The sequence below is a fragment of the Aethalodelphis obliquidens genome, unplaced genomic scaffold (genome assembly GCF_003676395.1).
Source record: "Aethalodelphis obliquidens isolate GAN/ISIS:26980383/991018 unplaced genomic scaffold, ASM367639v1 scaffold43, whole genome shotgun sequence".
Lineage (NCBI taxonomy): Eukaryota > Metazoa > Chordata > Mammalia > Artiodactyla > Delphinidae > Aethalodelphis > Aethalodelphis obliquidens.
Window position 1 is genome coordinate 11,052,570 of NW_020837987.1, and position 15,855 is coordinate 11,068,424.

The following is a 15,855-nucleotide window of genomic DNA, read 5'->3' on the forward strand; positions in this document are numbered from 1 at the left end:
GCTCACCTCCTCCGGCATTGGAGGGACTCATGGCTGCGGCGGCCCCGCGGGGACGGCAGTGGAGCGAATCCAAAGCGTTCGGTCGGGCGGTGAGGCTGCTGCAGCGCCTGGAAGAGCAATGCGGTGACCCCCGGCTCGCCTCGAGTCCCCCCTCGCTGCGGGACCTGCTGCCCCGCACCGCGCAGCTGCTGCGCGAGGTGGCGCACGCCCGGCGGGCAGGCGGCGGAGACGGCCCCGAGGGTCCCGGTGGTGCGAAGGACTTTCTCGTGGTCTATCTCGCTAACCTGGAGGCCAAGAGCAGGCAGGTGGCGGCGCTGCTGCCACCCCGGGGCCGGAAGACTACCAACGACGAGCTCTTCCGGGAGGGCTCCAGACTCAGGTGAGCCCTTGCGCCAGGACAAAGGTGAGCTCGCGAGTGGGTCCCAGGTCATGCTCCCAGCTCCCTCCTCCCTCGGACCCAGGGGTCCCGGTCCCAAGCCCTTCTCCCTGAAGGAACATGGAAAACGGGGCCACCCAGGCTTTTCCTTCCTGGGGCACCTGGGCACCGAGCTCCGCATTTCCCCCTCTTTCCTGGCTAAGAAGCGGGCTGCTCTCCCAGAGGATTTAGACACACATCCTGGAATGTGGAGACCCCCGGGAGCTTCCTGCGTGAGGATCGCTAGACAAAGTACTCTTTAAGCCCCCATCACCGCCCCCGCCTGAGGGACTCCCAGAGCCTCTTTAGTTCCTGAGGAAGAGCTAGCTCAGGACCTGGTGCCTGTCTGCAGGTTGGCGGCTCCAGTTCTGAATTCTGGGGAAAGGGCTGCTGAGTGACAGGGGCAGAGGTTTGAGGCCTAGAGCCCAGAACAAGGTTTGGAACAGCGGTTCTCAATCCCAACAGGCCCCCACGCCCCTTTTTTAGAGCACATATTTTGTAGTGTTTCTTTAAATCCATCCTGAAATGAAATACATAGGGTAAATAACCTACCTATTCATAATTCTTTAAAAAAAAAAACCACTATAATGCCCAAAATGTATTATAAGGAGGAGATAAAAGGAATGTTCTTCATAATAAAATTATCTATATTTCAAATGAAAGTGCCAAGGCATAGTTACAATTATTCTGGAAGGTAGAATTGACGAGTCAGACACTTGCACTTGGAGGGAAAAATCACTATTGCTGAATCAAACAGACTTCCCTGGATACGTAGGATAGTGAATTTCTGGAAAATTCAAAATCAATTTGCAAAGTGCAAAAAATGCTTATGTAGGGAATACCCTGGCGGTCCAGTGGTTAGGACTCCATGCTTTCACTGCCAAGAGGGCAGGTTCAATCCCTGGTCTGAGAACTAAGATCCCACAAGCTGCGGGGCGTGGCCATAAAAAATGCTTATGTGAAACTGAACTGGGTTCTAAGCTCAGATCATTAGAAACGGATTTTCCACCTTCACAGATGTCTGATGGGACATTGGAAGATTGAGTGGGGTGTGGGTACATCTAACTGGAGGGGATTGTCCCCACAATCCAGCCTCAAGTAAATTTCTAGGAGCTCCTTAGAATGGTGGTATAACTCCACTGAGAACCACTGTTCTAGATGCAGTAGGTTCTAGAAACTAGGAAGCTCAGGGGCTCAGTGAGTATCTCAGTGGATTTTCTAGAGTTGAGGGTCCTGGCAACTCTTTGACGGAGATTCTAGACCAGGACTTTCCACTAAAATCTAATACAAGCCACATATGTAGTTTTTCATTTTCTAGTAGACATATTACAAAGAGTTTTTTTAGACAGGTGAAATAAATTTTAGTAACATTTTCTTTAACTCACTATATCCAATATCTCAACTTATGATCAATATAAGGTGATGATTAATGAGATCGTTCACATTCTTTTTTTTTTTTTTTCCTTTTGCGCTAAGTTTCTGAAATGTAGTGTGTATTTCACATTTAGAGTACATTTCAACTTGGACCAGTCACATGTGAATAGTGACTATATTACAGACTCTGGGAAGGGAGGGTGCTTAGAAACTGTCAAGGGTGGCCCTATAAAAGGCATCAGGGGGACTTCCCTGGTGGTACAGTGGTTAAGAATCCACCTTCCAATGCAGGGGACACGGGTTTGATCCCTGGTCGGGGGACTAGGAATCCCACATGCCATGTTGCAACTAAGCCCACGTGCTCTGGAGCTCGCGCGCCACAGCTAGAGAGAAGCCTGCGTGCTGCAATGAAGATCCCGTGTACCACAACCAAGACCCGATGCAGCCAAAAAAAAAAAGGCATCAGGAATCCTACAGACCTGGAGGTTATTAATATAAAATAATAAGAACAGTAATAGTAATTTACATGCCCTGAGTGCCGACTGTATACTAGGTTGTGCTTGGCATTTTAGGTGCTCGTAAGGTGGGTAAGAATCCTCATCGCTCCCCCTGTGAAGCAGAGGCTGTACTTACCCAGTATTTATGCCCATTTCACAGTTGAGGAAACTGAGGCTTAGCAGGGGAGGGAAAAAGGAACTTGCCAAAAATCACACAACTAAGTGTCAGAGCTCCCCTCTACTGCTCGCCACGTCCTGAACGGCCCCTCAGGGAGGCAGCCAGCAGGAGGAAGCACAGGGGTCCACCACCCAGTGCTGCTAAAAACAACAGGGAGTCTCCGAACTCAGGCCGCCCTCAATGGCCCCAGCCCTAGTGGTCCCCACGTCCAGCTAGGCAAGGCTTCAGGCAGAGGCTGGGATTTATTTGCTGGAGGATGCCTTGGATATTAGGTGGTACCTCCCTTTCCTTCACAGACGGGGACACTGAGGTTCTGAGTGGGGAGGCATCAGCACTGCAACAGGCAGTCTTGGAATCTACTTTTATCCTGCACTGACACCCTAGACAGATTCTGGGGGCCTCACCCCTGTGGGTGTTCTGGCCAGAGGGTGGAGGTGTCAGTGGGGGCCCCAAGGTCAAGTCCAGGTCCTCAGAGCCCAACCTCGCAGGCGACAGCTGGCCAAGCTGACCCTCATCTTCAGCCACATGTGCGCGGAGCTGGGCGCACTCTTCCCTGGGGGCAAATACTGTGGACACACGTACCAGCTCACCAAGGTCCCGGCCCACACTTTCTGGAGAGACCATTGCGGAGCCCGGTGAGTGAGCACCCGCCCCTGGGACCCCATCCTGCCCCTGCCCACGGACCCAGGTGTCCAGGCCCACGGCCCCTCCTCCCTCAGACTCAGGAGCCCAGGCCCCTGGCCCCTCTCCCCTCAGACCCAGGATCCAGACACCCCCTCCCCTCAGACCCAGGATCCAGGCCCCCGGCCCCTCCCCCCTCAGACCCAGGATCCAGGCCCCCGGCCCCTCCCCCCTCAGACCCAGGCCCCAGGCCCCTTGTTGCCTCCTTCCCAGAAGTGCTCCCATTCTAGCCTCCCAGAGGCTCTGCCTACAGCCCCCTCCCCCCACGCCCTTACCCCTAGGTGTGTGCTGCCCTGGGCTGAGTTTGAGCTGCTTCTGTGCCTCTGCCACCCCGTGGAGCCTGGCTGCACCACCCTGGCCTTGCGCTCCACTATTGACCTCACCTGCAGCGGCCATGTGTCCATGTTCGAGTTTGACATCTTCACCAGGCTCTTCCAGGTCAGGCAAGGCCAGTGCCTGAAGCCCAGACGCTTGGGTCCTGGGGGAGGAGGGGCTGGGGGCCAGATTCCTGGGTTCTGGAGAAGGAAGGGTCTGGAATCTTCTGTGTCCAATATATTCCTGAGGGAGTATCTTTGGGAGTGAGGGAGGTGTCTGGGTTCTTGGACTCTGGTAGGCACTAGGGGTGTGGGCTGCTTCCTCAGCAGACACTCCCTGACCCAAGCACTGCCCCACCTTAGCCATGGCCAACACTCCTCAAGAACTGGCAGCTCCTGGCCGTCAACCACCCAGGCTACATGGCCTTCCTCACTTACGATGAGGTCCGAGCACGTCTGCAGACCTACAGAGACAAGCCAGGCAGGTAAAAGGGCCAGGACTCGAGGAGAAGGCTGCCGAGGGTGCAGGGGTCTGGGTCCTAGGCTGGGGTGTCTGGATGGCCTAGACATCCTGCAGAAAGTAAGAACCGAAGGGCCGCAGTACATGGGACCCCAGAGAGTCGAGAACTCAGAGGTAGGATGCTGAGTGCCCCCTACAACCTAGGTTCTCCCGGGACCACCTAGACCTGCCCACGATCCAGCAGCTAAAGGGACAATACCTGGTCTGGCAAGGGGGCCTGAAGACCCCGCCCCAGGATAAGATTTGTTTCTGATAGGTTAGAGCCCATGCAGTACCATCTGTTAAATATTTTAAATATGACCTCCCACCTTCTGGGAAACCAGACACCTGAGTCCTTAAAGTATTTCAGGCCAGGAGTTCTGAGCTGTGGGATCCCTCTAGAGGGCTAAAAATTGAGGGACTGAGCTCCCTGGAAGTTAAGGGAATCGGATGTCAGATTCTTACGTCTTTGCAGGACTGAGGTGCAGGACCCCCAAGATGGTATATATTAGCACTCTTCCAGTTGTACTTCAAACTGGTGTAAAGGGAAAGAAAAAGAAATGAATTAATGCCCATAATTGAAAAGACTACGTTTGGGTTTCAGGCACAGCTGGATCCAGGTGCTCAAGTGCTATTGTCAGAAATCAGTTCCTGTTCTCCCCCTGCTTTCCTCTTTGTTAGCCTCATTCTCAACCACAGTCTTTCCTCATGGTGGCAAATGGTTTCTAGAAGCCCCAGCTTTACACCCTACCAGCTTATCAACCCTATAGAAATGGAGTGCCTTACTCCTAATACTTCCAGCAAAAGTCCCATGGCTGACTCCCATCACTCTGGCCGGGGTCCTGAAAAGGACTGGTTGGCCAAGACAGAATCAGCTTTGTCTAAACCCCAGTGAAGGTGGAGGAGGAGCCAAGCAGGTGAACACAGCAGACATTCGCTATAGTGGCAGCCAAGGATCTATCTAGCACCTCACTGCCTAGAAGTTTATAAGGGAGCAAGGACTTAGAGACCTGGATCCCCGACAGGGTGAAGGGCCGGCGAGTTCTAGAAAGGACAGCAGTGACCACTCCCTCACCCCATCCCTTCCTACCTCTTCCTCCAGCTACGTCTTCCGGCCCAGCTGCACTCGCCCGGGGCAGTGGGCCATCGGATTCGTGAGCTCAGATGGCAACATCCTGCAGACCATCCCTGTCAACAAACCTCTGTTCCAGGCACTCCTGGAAGGACAAAAGGAAGGCTTGTGAGTCACCATCCTAGCAGGCGGAGGGTGTCAACAGAATGCGCTTGGAAAGGTCATGCATGTAGAGCGCTGCCCAAGATCACCACGCATGAGGGCACAGGGTTCACGGAGTAGACAACATAAACTTGCAGTACTACAGTGTGCCAGCAGGTGGCAGACAAGGATCCAGAGGAAAGGGCACCTTTTCTAGTTCCCACAAAGCTGCCCTGTTGGGCTAGCAGCAGCTCTCCGAGGAGTGTGTGGGAGTTGAGCACAACCCCAGTGGTCCCCTTCCTTGGACTTGCACTCGAGGGCTTTTGTTTCTAGATATCCATATCCTATTCTAGAATTTAGACTGTTAGAGCAGAAGGAGAACTGGGCAAAAAGCTAGACTGGGGTTTTCAATCTGTAATCTTGGCTGCCCCAGGGCCCCTCTTTCGGAATCTGCCTTGGGTAGGATGGGAGGGGAAAGATTGGTAGGTGAGGTTCCCAAGTCTCACCCTGGACACTTAACCAGATCCTCCTTAGCTAGCGGTCATGTCTATATGATACACTATGAGATAGATGATGGATAGATACACGGATGATGATAGACAGATAGATAGATAGGTAGGTAGGTAGAGAGAGAGAGAGAGAGAAAGAAAGAATGGATGGATACATACATTAGACAGGTAGGTAGTTAGGTAGCTAGGTAGAGGGATGGATGGACGGACGGACGGACAGACGGACAGACAGATAGATATGCAGTTGATTCTCATTATTTCTCATTATTTGTGGTAGTTCTGTTCTACAGAATCGCAGCCAACACTGAATTAGTGAATCCTGAGCCGTTGCTCCTGGGGGAAATGAAGCTGTAGGTTCCTGCAAGATTCTGGTCACATTTTTGTCAACCAGTCACTACATAATAACCTCTATGTGTATTTCTGTTTAAAGACACCTAATTTAATACATTGATATATCATCGATACGTTCACATTGAATTCACGGCCCGCAGCACAGTAACTCACCTGAACAAAGCTCATCTCCCACACGTATTTTCTCCATAATGTACATCACGGCCTTCCTGTGCTTAGGACATGAGACAGCACTTCAGCACTCTGCTTGGGGGGGCCTTTAAGCCAGCCAAGTCACCGAGAAAAAGCATTAAAACGCGGAAAATGGGGCACCAAATAGACTGTAAAAAGGACACGTTTACAGTATGAGAACTGAAAGGAAAAGGCCAAATGCTGCTTTGTTCCTCCTCAGCTGGGCGCGGGCCTGGTCATGAATGACTGTGAAAATGCCGCAGGGAGTATTGATTTTGAGGTTCCATGTACATTTTAGCAAGTAGGCAAGTCTGCAAATTACAGAGTCTGCGAGTAATGAATATCCATTTTGTGTGTGTGTGTGTGTGTGTGTGTGTGTACGTATATCTATGTATACACATACCCACACATATACTATCATCTCTATCTGATAACTGAGGACACTGTGGCACAGAGAGACAGAGACACTTGTCCAGGTCACACATTAGCTCCTGAGCTAATGAACTGGGATTTGAAGCCAGGCAGCCAGGCTCAGAACTCGTGCCTGACGCATAAAGTACCAAGTTCCAGGTCAGATTTCGGTGGAGGATTCCCAGAGTTAAAATAAGTGTGAATACCATCCATCTGGTTTAACCCCCCTACCCTATGTATACACACACACACACACACACACACACACACACACACACATACACACAATTTTAGAGATGGGAAGATCAAGAGAGAGGGGGCAGGCGACCCCAAGCTCTTTCTACCCCCCAGCAAGACAGTTTTCTGGGTCGCACATTGATCCTAGCAGTTCCCCTCTCACTGGGTACTTATGTGTGGGGGCAAGTCCTGCTCGTTTTCTGAGCACTGTCTTACTTAATCCTCACCACCCATCTTTGCCTTAGGCACAATTATGTCCATTTCACAGAAGAGAAAACTGAGGCCAGAGAGGTAGAGTTGCCCAGCTCAGGTCACACAGTGTGTTTGTGGGAAGCCGCACCAGGGCCCAGGCTGGGGTGCCTGCACTGCTTTACCTGGCTGGCCAGGCAGAGCCACCGGCCTTGGGGAACCTGCGGCCCCGAGTTGATCTGGGGCTGCAGTTATGACCTGGACGGGAGACCCAGGGTGTGCAGAGCCTTCTTGTGGGCTGACCTGGAGCCAGGCTCTCAGACCCGGCCCACAACCCTGGTTCTGCATCCCTCCAGGCCTCACCCTGTGGCCTCGGGCATTGCCTGTCCCACGCTGAGCCCCGGTCACCCTCTGTGAAGTGAGAATAGTGTAGACGGACTAGGGGGGTCCTTCCAGCCGTGTGGGCCGAAGACTCTAGGATCTGGTCACTCCCGCAATCTGTGACTAAGAGGCTATTACGCTGGGACCTGAAGACTGTAGGACGGGTAAAGTTCTGGGAGGCCTGGGCCTGAGGTTTGATGTTTCCTGGTTCTCACGCATCTGGAGTTTCCAGAGCTGGAGTCACTTAGTCTGTCCTTCTATGGGGGTCTGAGGGGACACAGCCCTACCCTGGGGGCCTGAGAGGACACAGCTTGCCCTAGAAAATCCCAATTTCAGGAGAAGGGAGGGAAAATATCCCCAGGCCAGCTATGTATTTGGGGCAGATGTTCCAGGGCGGGGTGAGGGGTGCTGGAGGGCCCCTCGGTACCCCCTCTTCCCTTCCCCCAGCTACCTCTACCCAGATGGGAAGAACCACAACCCGGACCTGACCGAACTCTGCCAGATGAAACCCCATCAGCGTGTCCACGTGTCGGAGGTGAGGCGCAAGCCCGGCCTCCCTCCCCGGCTCACCGCCCACCGCCTCCATCCGCTGCACCATGGCTCAGGGATCCCCTCCCATGAGTCAGGCCCTGGACTCGCAGAGGGCTTGGGGTTTTGTACTGGCTTGGAGGCCGCGTGAGCTGGGGTACATCACTTGGCCTCTCTGAGCCTGTCTGTTCCTCCTCTGGAAAACATAGCTCCCCCTGCCTCTTCCCCGGGGCTTTTCATGGGAATAAAACCAGGAAATGATACCGCTGAGATCATCAGAGCAGCTAATGCACTTTGCGCACTCGCTAGAGGCAGCCCCTGTGTCAGCTTTTAGTCTTCAGCCATCCCATGGGTGAGAGGAGACATGACAAACAAAATTTTGAGTATGAGCATATCCCGAGCAATATTCGGGACACACTTAGACCTCAAAATGTATTCATTGTTTATCTGAAAATCAAGTTTAACAGGGCATCCTGTATGTTTATTGGCTGAATCTGGCAGCCCTGAGCGTAGACCACCCCCAGAGAACAAGTCCCATAGCAAAAGCACATGTAGGAGGCATTGGGACACACGGCCTTGAACTTAGGGGAGGCTTCAGGGCCGGTGCAGAGGTTTGGGACTTATTTCCTGGGGCCCGACTTGCATCTCCATGGCTGATATCACCACTCGTCGTCGTCATCCCCATCTCGCCTGCCAGGAGCAGCTGCAGCTGTACTGGGCCATGGACTCCACGTTTGAGCTCTGCAAGATCTGTGCCGAGAGCAACAAGGACGTGAAGGTGGAGCCGTGCGGGCACCTGCTCTGTAGCCGCTGCCTGGCTACCTGGCAGGTGGGTCCGACCCTGCCCTGCCTTCCCGCCCGGTCCCCGCCTCCCTATAGTAAGAGCCCCTAGAGGATCGCCCACACGCCTCATCGATCACATGGGGAAACTGAGGCCCAGGGAGAGGAGAAACTTGCTCCATTCATGCCTCTGTCTCACTCTGCATCTGTCACCTCTGCTTCTCCTTCTCCAGTTACATTATTAGTGGAAGATGCTACATGGGCCCTGGTGTGGGAGGGGCGTGTCTGTGGGACTGACCACAGTAAATATGGCCAAGGCATTCCTAGCCCGTAGCATTCCCTCTCTGGGTGATCTGGGGCCAGTGGCTTTACCTCTCTGAGCCTTAGCTGCCTTCTCAGGGGAATGGGGCTGGTGGTAGTGACCTCCCAAGGGAGGGTCCAGGCCTCTGGGTAAAGGGAACCCCTATGGAGTATGGGTGCCCGATACTAAGTTTTCCATTGTGATGTAAGTGTTAGACCTTAAGCTTCTGATTGCGGAGCTTATCATAACAAAGACATCCATCTCCCTGACACAGCGACTAACAAAACAACTAGATAGGGCTTCCCTGGTGGTGCAGTGGTTGAGAGTCTGCCTGCCGATGCAGGAGACACGGGTTCATGCCCCGGTCCGGGAAGATCCCACATGCCGCGGAGCGGCTGGGCCCGTGAGCCATGGCCGCTGAGCCTGCGCGTCCGGAGCCTGTGCGCCGCAACGGGAGAGGCCACAGCAGTGAGAGGCCTGCGAAAAACAAAAAAAAAAAAAAAAAAAAAAAAAAAAACAACTAGATAAGGAACTAGCCACCCCAACTCTTGAAGTTTCCCTTTAGAAAGCCCTAAGTAACGGAGCATTGGAGTGGTCCTGCTTCTCTCTCCCCATACCCTGATTCTTGCTCTTCTGCTTTAAATTTGCCAACAAATAATGAACCCCAGAAACCCTAGGCACCCCATTTGGCCCCTAATAAAAGCAGAGCTCCAGGTCCGCCTCCCTCCCTGCCTCTCTCCCTTCCCTCTGCCTGCGACCTCCCGTAACCTCCACTGCAAGCTCCCGTACCCTCCAGGACCTGTGAGTAATAAATCTTGTTCTTCAAAGTCCCCTGATGGTTGATACTGAGATGCGCCCTGCAGTCATAGTAAAAACTGAAGGGCGGGCTTCTCTGGTGGCACAGTGGTTGAGAGTCCGCCTGCCGATGCAGGGGACGCGGGTTCGTGCCCTGGTCCGGGAGGATCCCACACGCCGTGGAGCGGCTGGGCCCGTGAGCCACGGCCGCGGAGCCTGTGCTCCGCAATGGGAGAGGCCACAACAGTGAGAGGCCCACGTACCGCATAAAAAAAGAACCAAAGGGCTAGCCCAGCCATAACACTGGCCCCAGTGGTGGTGGCAGGGGGGTGTCTGTGGGACTCCCCACAGTGAATACATATGGCCCAGCTGAGTGTCTCAGGCATTCCTAGCCCATAGCATCACTACTGTGCAGCTGAGACCTACACAGCACCGCGGCTCTCTCGGGCTCTGGTCCAGCCCCTCCTTTCTGCCCTGCATGTCTCTCCATTTTTCTCTCTTCATAATTCCTCCTCTCTGTCTCCATCTCCCTCCCTCTGTGTGTCCTCCCCACATCACTCTGTTGGGGATAAAGGCCCCTGTAGTCCCAGGGGACCTGATGGGGAACAGGGAGACCCTGATCCTTTCCCTCCCCACTCCCGCAGCACTCAGACAGCCAGACCTGCCCCTTCTGCCGCTGCAAGATCAAGGGCCAAGCGGCTGTGATTATCCATGAGCTCAAAGCCAGCACCACTGCTGAGGACTCAGAGGACAGCAATGACAACGGAGGGGAGCTGCAGCAGGTAGGTAGGGCCAGGCGGGAGCTGGAGCTGGAATCCCTAGGGTCTGAGGGAGGAGGGGGCTGGTGGCAGGATTCGGGGGTCCCAGGGGCATGGCCTTTTGCATCCCTTAGGGTCTGGGGCTATGGCTTTCTCTAGTATAACCCTCTTGAGGGTAGAACTTTGTCTCATTCTCCATTCCACCTCCAAAGCCTAGAAAGTGCCTGAACGGTGGGCCTCCAGGCAGGGGGACATGTAGGTGCGAAGAAAATGGTAGCTCATAACCCCCTCCCCACCCTCTGTCTCCCTTAGGTGACCCCGTCACCTCCTCCCCTGCCCCCTCGGCTGGATCTGCCCCCCGAGAGTCTGAGAAGCAAATACCAGCTGAAGGTGGTGAGTCAGGCACTGGTCTGAGGTGGGCAACTTGGGTCCCATTCATCCCTGGGGTCCCCAGTCTGACCAGGTGCTCAGGGGTATGGGCCAGGCACTTGCTCTCTGCACCCATTTACGAGGTGGCATCTGGCATCCACACCTCTATGGCTTCTTCTCTTCTCTTCCTTATTCATCCCCCCTCGTTGGCTTTCTGGCTCTCCTTCCAGCATCCCAGGTGTGCCCTACCCCAGGGCCTTTGCACGAGCTGTTCTCTCTGCCTGTATCTCTTTTCCGTAGGCTCACTTTCTCATCTCATCCTCTCAGGGAGGCCTTCACTGACCACCCTATTGAAAACAGCGCCCCTGTCCCTCCAAGCCCCTGCCCAGCTGCATTCTCTCAGTCCTTTGCACTGGCTGGCAGAGTGTATGGTCTATTGTTTTCTGTCACCGTTAGCAGGTTGTCACCTTCCCGAAGGTTAGGACTTTGCCTTATTCTCTGTTATATGAATCGTGCCTGACACATAGTAGGTGCTCAATAAATAGGTGTTGAGTGAATCAATGGGATGAGTCTTCCCAACAACCCTGTGAAGTCAAAAATGTTCCTCTCCTCATTTTCCAGAAGAAAAAAGCTCAGAGAGGTGACTGCACCTGCCCAAACACACAGCCTGAAAGAGGAGAAACCTTAAAAACCCCCAAAATCATCTGCTTATTTTCTAAGTGAGCCCTGGCCTTGCTTTTTTTCTTCCCCCCACCCACCCCGGCTTCCGAGCCCCTGGCTTCCTGCGGTACAGGGGGCGGGGAGGTAGGGAGAAGTCTCTGTTAACATCTCAGGCTGAGTACACACCAGATCCAATCAATACTGGGCAGTCTTCAAACAAACAGCTCAGGAAGTCTGGGAACATTATTCGACCACAGCAAACAAGAGAGCCAGCTGGGAGGGGGGGCAGGGGCGGTGACACCAGCCAGGGAAGCTAAAAACAGATCGCAACCTGCCGCCAAAAACAAATGGAAACATTCAGAGGCACTCAGCCTCTGAGGACAATGAAGGGGGACAGAGGATGACAGGCACCTCTGGCCAGAGGGTCACACCTATGCCGAGGCTGTGCCCTCCGCCTGGCAGACCTTTTCCTCTTTCCCGAACCCGGCCTGATTCAAATTCCAGTCAACTCCTCTTCCGTCATTTTTCAAAACGAGGCAGAAGAGAGCCTCGGGTGTGCTACTTCCCAGCAAGGTGACTGTCATAATGAGAATAGCTAACACGCGTGTGTAACTCCCGCTATATTTAGTTGCCATGACAACCTGGTAAGGTAGATGCTGTTATGATCCCTATTATACAGAGGGGTACACCGAGGCTCCAAGATCTGAAGGTCACCCAGCTCAAAGGTGAGAGAGGCAGGCAGGACTGGAACCCAGGCCCCTGGCTCCAGACTGCAGAATTCATCCTTAATTTCCTCGTCTGTGAAATGGGCGTGATGCCAGTCCCTGCCATGAGGGGATTCGTCCATTCATCACTGGAGGAATCCCCCAGCTAGACATGCTCCCTCACAGTGCTGTTCTCCAGCAGAGAAATCCCCCTCTAGGGGTTGACACCGTCATTCAAAGGGACCCAGGCACCTCGCTGTGGCCACAGGGGACCTCTCCCATCCTCAGTGTCTCCATGTGGAGAATAAGGACAAGCGTGGCATGGGCCCCGGGAGTTGTGATGAAATCGGCAAGATTGGGCATTTGTAACCTGAATCAGATCCCCTCCCTCACCTCTTAGAAGCCCCCAAGACCCCAGGACTCCAAGAATTAAAGCCAACATCCTCTCCATCAGCCCATAAGGCCTGGGGATCTGACCCCCTCCCCACCTCTCTGACCTCCTACCACCCCTTCAACTCCTTTCCAGCAACAATGGACCCCCTGCTCTTCTTCTAACAAGCCAGCAAGCCCACCACCCACTGCAGCCTTCTGCCCACATCCTTCTTGCACTGAGGCTTCTGTTCAATTTTCCCCTCCTCCAGGAGGCCTTCCCCAGCCACCCTCATGTCTGATCAGCCCCCACTCTCCCCCTCCACTATTTCAGTTCTCTGAAGGACACCTAACACTCTGGGATATTTCCTTGTTCGTGCACTGATGACTCATGTTAAGCCTCTTGCTTAGTAGACTGTTGGCTGCATGAGGACAGAGACTTTAGTCTATCTGGTTCCTGGCTGACTCTTCAGAGCCCAGAACAGTGCCGGACACACTGTAGCTGCTTGGGAAATTTGTGGGAGGAATGAATGAATGAATGAATGAGTGGATGGATGGATGGACAGACGGACAGATGGATGGATGGGGAGATAGAAGGGGGAATGGATGGGTAGATGGATGGATGGATGGTCGAATGGTTGGTCAGATGGGTGGACAAATGGGTGGATGGATGGATGGGTGGATGAATGGATGGATAGACAAACAAAAGTTTGTTCTAAGCAAGCCAGAGGTGTTGGGGGGAAAAAACAGCATGGACTAGGGCAAGACCCTGCCACACTGCCCGCCCCCCCCTCCCACCCCCCATCCCCGCCATCACTGGGTTATCCCTGTCTGGGCCTGACAGCTGCAGCTCATCTGCGAAATTTCTTAATCTCCTCCCCTCCAGGCACCTCTGGCGCTCCCCAGACTTCGAGCCCCTCTAACCTTGCCAAGATTTTGGACTGAGGCCTCAGCCTCATTGGAAATCACCTCCAGCCCCCAGGCCAGGGAGGGCACCAGAGGGTAAGTGGAGAGGGCGGCTGGGGTCCAGGACTCCTGGGTCTGAGGGAGGAGGAGGTGGGGGAGGAAGGGAAACACTGGTCCTAGGAAATTGACATCCCCCCTTAAATTCTCCCTATTGCAGAAACTCCTAAAGGGAAAGTCTCCCCTCCATCTGCCCCTGAGGGACCCACGAAGGCCTGGATGCCAGGTGAGGGCCCCGCATCGTCCAGGTTCCCTCCCTCAGCCTGGCCCTGCCTGCCCCACCCAACCCGGATGTGATACTACCTAACCCACCGCTCTTTCCACCTCACAGGGCACCCAGATGTGCTGCGAAAGGGAGTCCCAGGGGCTGGAAGGGGTTTGGGAAGTGGAAATAAACTGCCAAGCCGGGTCTGTCCTCTGGTTTGTGGAGAAGGAGCGTAGGGGCCACCAGGGGGCAGCTTGGTGTCGGGAACGGCAGTCCCTGGGGTCTGAGCCCCACCTGCTTAACCCTAGTGTCTGGGGTTCCAAGAGCTGAGAGTGGGAGACCCAGCTCCTCCGGATCCAGGAGTCTAGACTCCCAGACCCCTCCCCTCTCAGACCCAGGAGTCCTGCCCTCAGGACTTAGGAGTCCAGAGTCCCAAGTTCTCAGAGAATCAGGCATTCAACTCCCTTTCCCCAGCATGGAAAAAAAAAAATTCCCGGACCCAAACCCAGTTATCCAAGGCAGAAAGACCCCACATTTCCTTGAGAGTTATTTATACACCCAGTATTCCCACAATCCATTCTCATCGCTCTCTCTTTCCTCCATGCCTCTTGGGAAACTTCTTCCATCCCTCTGCCTAAGTTTAAACAATCTGGCATCCCCTGAGCCCCTGCCCAGGGCCCAGTCCCAGGCCGGGCAATGCTGGGCATGTGGCAGTAATCGCTGCCCTCCTGGGGCTCACAGTCTGGTGGGGGAGACAGAACTGTCTCCAGACCGTGGTGACACAGAGTGGGCAAAGCTGGGACGAGGGCAGCCCGGGGGGCTGCAGGAGCCTGGAGCAGACAGCTGACCCAGCCTGGGAGGTCAGGGAGGGCTTCCAGGAGGAGGGAACGTCTAAGCTGAGTCTGAAAAGATGAGAAAAAGGTATTTCAGTGTAAACAGAGCATGGACGCATGCGTCATGGATTTAGTTCCAAGCAACAGAAACCTCTGGGGCAGGGAGGGAATTGATTGAGAGGACTCGGGATCGCTCAGATTCCCAGGAGTGATTAGAGAGCCAGGATTGGAAAGTGATCAAGAACACGACGAACAGCTGGCCTCCACCCAGAGCCCAGCCACGATCACACCACAGAACCCGTCTGATGAGGATACACTGGTGCCCCAGTGACCACTGGACCCTGGTCATCTCTCTGCCTCTGCTGCCCCAGAAACAGGCTGTGTCTGCTAGCTGTTAACGTGGAACACATCACACTGAAACTTATTGGTGAACAACAGTAATCATGGTTGCAATGGGCCAGGACTGGGGGAAGGGCTCAGGATTTGGGGGGGGTCTGGCTCAGGGTGCGATCAAGTGGCGCTGGCAGCGGGGCAGCTGGGGGCTGGACAGGCATCCCTCAGCGGTCTCAGACCTCTCTCCACGCTTGCTAGTTTGCACTTCCCCACAGCATGGCTGCCTCAGGGTAGTCCGACTGCTTATATGGTGGCTGAAGCCTTCACAGAAAGTATTCCAGTGAAGCAGGCAGACGCCACGTGGCTTTTTCTACCCAACCTTGGGAGTCACGGAGCGTCGCTTCGTGCCGCATTCTAATGGTTACATGGGAGTCACAAAACTGCACAGAGAGGAGGGGACGTAGACCCCCATCTCTCAGTGGAAAGAGTGTCAAGATCAGGTTGTTCACAAGTGTGTGTGGGGCGTCCCTGGTGGCGCAGCGGTTGGGAATCCGCCTGGCAATGCAGGGGACACGGGTTCGAGCCCTGGTCCAGGAAGATCCCACATGCCGCGGAGCCACTAAGCCCGTGCACCGCAACTACTGAGCCTGAGCTCTAGAGCCCGCGAGCCACAGCTACTGAGCCTGCGTGCCACAACTACTGAAGCCCGCGCGCCTAGAGCCCGTGCTCCGCGACAAAGAGAAGCCACAGCAGTGAGAAGCCCGCTCCCCGCAGCTAGAGAAAAGCCCGCACGCAGCAACAAAGACCCAACACGGCCAAAACTAAAAATAATTAATT

The 15,855-nt window shown here is 54.3% G+C and overlaps 1 protein-coding gene across 3 annotated transcripts in view; it reads left to right on the plus strand.

Moving 5' to 3' along the window:
- Positions 1 to 15,855, plus strand: part of CBLC (Cbl proto-oncogene C) — a 20,945-nt gene continuing 5,090 nt past the window's right edge. The window contains exons 1-12 of one of the 3 annotated variants that reach the window (XR_003427418.1): positions 1 to 379; positions 2,953 to 3,099; positions 3,427 to 3,583; positions 3,823 to 3,944; positions 5,061 to 5,198; positions 7,868 to 7,955; positions 8,646 to 8,777; positions 10,469 to 10,606; positions 10,895 to 10,975; positions 13,571 to 13,686; positions 13,808 to 13,873; positions 13,979 to 14,342. Coding sequence is in view for 1 of the 3 variants with exons in the window: in XM_027079795.1 (XP_026935596.1) it covers positions 30 to 379; positions 2,953 to 3,099; positions 3,427 to 3,583; positions 3,823 to 3,944; positions 5,061 to 5,198; positions 7,868 to 7,955; positions 8,646 to 8,777; positions 10,469 to 10,606; positions 10,895 to 10,975; positions 13,571 to 13,686; positions 13,808 to 13,817 (1,479 nt within the window). In the remaining 2 variants the exon portion in view is untranslated. Of the gene's footprint in view, positions 380 to 2,952; positions 3,100 to 3,426; positions 3,584 to 3,822; positions 3,945 to 5,060; positions 5,199 to 7,867; positions 7,956 to 8,645; positions 8,778 to 10,468; positions 10,607 to 10,894; positions 10,976 to 13,570; positions 13,687 to 13,807; positions 14,343 to 15,855 lie in introns of those variants that run through there. The other 2 variants (XR_003427419.1, XM_027079795.1) reach the window with 2 other exon arrangements.